Source organism: Sceloporus undulatus, chromosome 3, assembly GCF_019175285.1.
Source record: "Sceloporus undulatus isolate JIND9_A2432 ecotype Alabama chromosome 3, SceUnd_v1.1, whole genome shotgun sequence".
In the NCBI taxonomy this organism is placed as follows: Eukaryota; Metazoa; Chordata; class Lepidosauria; order Squamata; family Phrynosomatidae; genus Sceloporus; species Sceloporus undulatus.
The window spans coordinates 250680416-250686415 of NC_056524.1; the positions used below are offsets into that span (position 1 = coordinate 250680416).

The 6000-nt window shown below is 37.0% G+C and overlaps 1 protein-coding gene across 2 annotated transcripts in view; it reads right to left on the reverse strand.

Annotated features, from left to right (window-relative positions):
* SI (sucrase-isomaltase) overlaps window positions 1-6000 on the reverse strand; it is a 188108-nt gene that overhangs the window by 56476 nt on the left and 125632 nt on the right. For both annotated transcript variants that reach the window (XM_042460608.1, XM_042460607.1), the window contains 6 exons: window positions 5272-5382; window positions 4992-5054; window positions 3630-3746; window positions 2963-3047; window positions 2036-2174; window positions 1649-1782 (listed from right to left, as the gene is read on the reverse strand). In XM_042460608.1, the coding sequence (XP_042316542.1) occupies window positions 1649-1782; window positions 2036-2174; window positions 2963-3047; window positions 3630-3746; window positions 4992-5054; window positions 5272-5382 (649 nt within the window). The remainder of the gene's footprint in view (window positions 1-1648; window positions 1783-2035; window positions 2175-2962; window positions 3048-3629; window positions 3747-4991; window positions 5055-5271; window positions 5383-6000) is intronic.

Below are 6000 nucleotides of genomic sequence, written 5' to 3' on the forward strand. Positions count from 1 at the left end.
ACACAGACCTCTGATTTCTCTCCTCTCTCTCCTTCCTCCCTTCTCCACAGCTTTCCCAAGGCTCATGGGGAAGTATTGACCCATATATGCATCTGATAGGATTTTTGGACCACAATTTTGGGCTTAAATTTTTCAACTTATACATGAGTATATACGGTAGTCATATATTATGTTCCTAAAGTAATAGAGTAACTTTCAACCTGTAAAAAGAGCTAATCTTGCATTTTTTCAATTTTTCAAAAAATAAACAAACAAACAAAAAAACAAAAAACACCTCAATTTAAAAAAAAAAAATCCCCCCCCCCCCCCCCGACGGAGTCATGATTTCCAGCAATCTTATTTCATATATAAGTTGCTGCAAGGCTGCATCATGCTATGTGGCACAGAGCAATGACTCAGAGCCAACCTTCTATATAGGTGGATAAGAGACTGGTCACATGTAGGTCAGTTGGATTTGTTTGGAGAGTTGTAGAGTTGTTTGGAGCAGACATCAGAGAAGCTGCTTGGATGTTGACGGAAAGGAGTGTGTGTATATATATTGTATCATATTGTATACATTGCAACTGAAGATAAGCCTCCAGAATTTTGGATGAATCAACTACATCTGTGAGTGTTTCTTCTGAGTGTGAAAAGTGGTCAGTGCATGACCAATACCAATAACTGGGTGTTTTTGCTTTTGAACTCTGCTACAATATTGTTTTGGCTGCATCTGGGTAGACATATCCCCAAATTGTGCTGGTAGTTGGCTTTCTCCTCATCAACATTTTCCTCCCTCCTACCTTCCTTGTTGTTCTCTGCTTCTTGCTAGCTATAAAACACTCCATCCACAAAGAGTCAAAACATGTGTCAAACCAAGTGTCACTACTTCCTTTTTCCTCCCATTGCTTCAGTGGTATTACAATATATTGAATGAGTAACACAGAGCATCTCTATCAGGAAAGTATTGAATCACAGCTGTAAATATTACAGTAAACAGTAACTATTCCATCGTATTGTTCCAAAAGTAACTTGTTATCAGAGTAAATTGCTATGAGCAACATATCACTTCCTAGCCACACTAAAGATGTTTCTTGCCAATTAACAGTTTTCTCCACCTGATCCCATCTTTCATCATCAAGTCAAAGTCCTCTTCAAAAAAATAATAAATAATTCAGGGGAATTTAAATAATTTGCTAAATGTTCTACAGATTTTGGGTCACCAGATTTTGAGCAGATTAAGCCCCTGCCACAGTGCCCGACAGAAGTCTTCTTTGAGTCACTCAGCACAAGTTGTGGCACAGAAATGGCAAATAAGGTTCACATCATAATGCATAACATCTCTGTTATACTTTGGATGTTGTGATGAACACAGCAGTACATGGAGAACATGGAATGATGTTTTAGTGAAACGTCATAGAAATACCAGACCTAATTGAGTTTCTATTGCAGCATTAATGTCTGTTCCATCACTAGAAAGAAAAAGGAAGGTGAAGTGTGTTGGCTCTCTGAGGGAGATAAGAACATCCCATTAGGATACAGTCCATGTCATGGTGGTCATGGTTTTAATTCTAACTATATTCAAGATGACAGATACTGGAAATCTCCTAACAGTTAGGGTTCTCATCCATCATGTAAATGCAATGTTTTTCATATGGAACATTTTTCTTACCAATAATAGATTTATCAAGCTGATCCCATCTTGCATAGTTGTCACCAAGCCAATGTCCTGCCCATTGACCACTGGATGGGTAAGTTGAACGGGTAATAACTATCCCACGTTCTTTTGTGGCATTGCGCATAGCACTGAAAATAAAAAGGCACACATATTAGCAGTGTTTTTTTTAACCCGTCTTCCATTATTATACAGTTAACATCCAGATTATGTGATGTAAAGATTCTACTGCAGTTGATATTAAACAGTTTCACAAAAATGTGGTTGTGGCTAAAAACAGCAGTCCTGTACCTCCTCCCATTACTTCCCACATTAATACAACAGCAACATGCTTGAGGAAATTAGGATTTGAAGAAGATAAACCCATACATACAAAGAACTTACTAGTAAGTGGATTCTGCTTGTGACCATCCATACAGGTTATGTACATCATAGTGTCTCACAGGTGTCCCATCAGGAAGCTGTTGTTCACTTTCCATGCACATTGTAACAAGACTCAGTCCTCTTTCTCTCAAAACCAAGGCTAACAAAGATAGAATAAGATGATACAATGAGGACAGTGTTTGTGGCACTGAGTGAACTGGAAAAGTGAATGATACTTCAAGTTCTTTTTTTAGGGTGTAACTCAATAACCTCTGTCATATCCACAAGAACTAAGGTTGCTATTGTGCCTGAGAATCTTGCATATACATGGAAATAGAAAAAGTTGTTGAGTTATCATTGCTTTCTAAGTTAACATGATGTGTTAACTCTTATTTATCCCCAGCTGGTTCAACAGTCAAGATCCACGTATGTGTTAACCTTCAGATTCAGTATCTGGTACCATTTAGCTAGTTTTTGTGAATGTAGCTGTTCCCATCCTTGTCATATTCACAAGAAATAAGAATGTTAATTTGCCTCAGTGCTCAAATAAGCATACAACATCCATGCTTGGGCCAAAGTTTTTGGTCTTTAGTTATATCGTACAACCACTGATTGATTTGACAATCAACAAAACAAGTGAATAGTTTAGCTACTCACTATAAGCAGGTTGCTGTTGTTACGTGCCAAGTTATTGCCAACTTATGGCAACCTTAAAGTGAACCTATCATAGGATTTTCTTGGCAATTTTTTTTTCAGAGAAAGTTTGCCATAGCTTTCCTCTGAGACTGAGAAGGTGTGACTTGCCCATGGTCATTCAGTGGGTTTCCATGGCTGAATGGGGTCTTGAATGCTGGTCTCCCAGAGTTCTAGTTTAATACTCAAACCACTGTTCCGTGCTGGATTTCACTAGCAGGAGTAGGCACTATTTATTTAAGAAAATTATTTTACCTGGCATATATGGAGGATGATTTAATTCTGGATTTCTGCACCCCCCAACGGCTCCATCAATGAAGTTGGATGGCTCATTCATGTCCTACAACATTTTTTGAAGAACCAAATTATTAACAAATCAATAACCTACAGTATGTCAGTTGAGGATCACAGCCAATGATTGTATATAGATAGAACTAATACAATTTTAAAAAATACAGAACTGGTGTTTCAAGATCTGGATGCTTTTTATTTACTTTTTTTATTATATGCATGCTATTTGTCTTCCACAAAACTTATAATAATAAAAATGCATTAATTAAAATATAAACTAAGACATCAAGATACTCTGAAATTCTGATGAAAATGAATGGACCTTGGTGCTGGGAGGATTAAAGCTCCCACATGGAAATTCTCCAGAAGGTCTAATTAGAAGCAATCTTTTCTGGCTAATATGAAGTGCTGTTTTCCTGTTTCTTTTAAATCTGGCAACAGATGTCCACCAGGCCCTATCATATTTTAACTGATAATTATGTGTGTCTGGATTTTGTTATTGCTTTATTATGTTTTATTGATTTCAAGTTGTGTTTTACGTTCCTTCGGAGTGCTTAACATAATTTTTTTCTTATAAATCTATTAAATAAAATTATAATTCATTGAACAAATAACAGGGCATGATACTTACAGTCCACAGGCCATCGAATTGCAGAACATTGGCATGGTAATTTTGTATTTCTTCTTGCCACCACTCTGCGGTGGAATTCCGGAAGTAATCTGGGAAAGCAACATCAGCTCGGCAGCACTGATCATGACAGAAAACAAAATACAAAAAGATATGGGATTATGTGGTTTGTAATATTCCAATTATGACTTCTGCATATCTTACAAAATACAATCTAAAATTATTATTTTTTAAATTATAAATTTTAACAGTTTAAAATAACACATAGCACACTGAAATGTGAGGGCAAAGGAAGTGTTTTCTGGCATTCAAAGCATCACAATGTAAACTCCTCCCTGTTGTGATAATTTCACAAATTAGGAGCAATTACTTTGAAGATACTCTTTTTATAATAATCTACTTTATAACACAAGACAGAAAACTGGCTAAAGTTTAGCCAGAAAAATGCTATCAGATAGCAATTGTTGTACTACATTTTTTCTTACTATTATTTCTATATTTCCATTTCCTCAGATCCAGAAATCAATATGACTTACAAAACCCTAAATACAAAGAAAGAGGAGGAGAAGGTGGAGGAGAGGGAGAAGGAAGAGCAGGAAGCAGAGACATATGGGTAAAAACAGGTGGAATATTTTTATTAGAAAGTAATTAAATTGTCTAAAGAGAAGGGAAGGAACCATGGTGGTACAGTGGTTAAATGCTGGTACTGCAGCTGGTACTGTAGCCCCAAGGTTGGGAGTTGGATCCCAGGGAGGGCTCCAAAGTCCACTCAGCCGTCCATCCTTTTGTAGGTTGGTAAAAAGAGTACCCAGCTTGTTTAAGGCAATTGGCTTACACATTGTACACCGTTTCAGAAGTGACCATTCACTGATAGGCGGTATAGAAATGTTCTTTCTACTGCTCGTGCTAACGAGTTAAAAAGAACTTTAAAATATGTACATTTAAAAAATGCAATAAAAATAATACACTGCCCTATAAAGGCTTTTATGTGGGATTTGGGGGGACAAGTGGTTCCCAACAACTACAAATAATAATAAAAAAAAACTTCCAATGGGGAAAGAAAAATGCCATTCCAGCCTCCCTGGGAAAAGACTGCTAGAACCTGGGACCAGCCACAAAGAAGGATTTTCTCACATTTCCATCAGATATTTGTGTGAGATTGGCAGGACCCAGAGAAGAGTGTCTCTCATTGACCTCTGATCCCAGGAAAACTCCAGTGGGAGGATACAGTCCTACACATCTTGTACCCAGAATAATTAATTAACTGAAAGAAATTTCTTTTAGTATCAACTTGTCACAGTTAAGAAGTGGTACTGAAAAATAATCTTGATAGAAAACAAGGTGGTAAGTTTAAAAAGTACATACTGCAAGTTGTTCTTCCAAACTTGAGTTTTCATCATATGTTACATTGGGATAATCAGGCCATACCTAATTGGAAAAAGCGAAAGAAAACATTAGACAAGCAGAAAGCACATTGATTCATGCTACTGCTTTAAAAAATGAAGAGTAAATTTAACGTAGATGGATGTCCAAGTGTAGAAATATTCTGCTGTAAATCCCTCATGCTTTTATAAAGTTTCTTCTATACAACAATCAAATGTTATTTTGGAAGTGGCATTGAACTGATGACAACTGGCAATAGTACCTTTGCCCAAGTGATCTCTGTGCTGTTAGGCCATGTAATGAAGACATTGTTCTGCACACCTTTGATAAATGTCTCATATGGTTCAGTTTCATTGCCTGAAATAGCTGGCTCCTGTAAAGAAAATATTATAGTTTTACTTTTATATTAACCAGCAGGTATTCATTTATTTTCATTCATTCATTTTATTTTGAAACTGTTTTTGAGGTGTTTTTTTAAAAGAACTTAACAGGTTATCTCTGGGGCTCAGGGGTCTTGCCCAGGGGAAGCTGGAGTGGTCTGGGAAATAGACTACCTGCCTCAGCTGCTCCCACACTAGGGTCTTCCCTCCATTTTACAGATCTCATTGAAAAACACATAAAAAGAGTAATTTAAATAAAATGGCCCATTTTATAACCTAAACTTTGGTGTCTGGTCTTATTATTTCAAAGTTGATCAGCAATGTCTATACAAAGGGCTGTTGTTTTGTTAGTATGTAGCAAGTGTTTGAAGTACAGTGCACTCCGGATCCCCTGCATAAACCAAATACTGCATATGCTCAAGCCCCATATGCTGAAAGCTGCGTATAGTGTGCCCGCATATGACAGGGATGAACTGTATATTGGTGCATAATGCACCTCAGTGCCTGATGCACATTGTTGCACAATGCACATTGCGAATGGCATACCAATGAGCATTGTACAGTGATGTGCATCATACACAGATATGCAGTGTGCACCAATAAGCATTGAT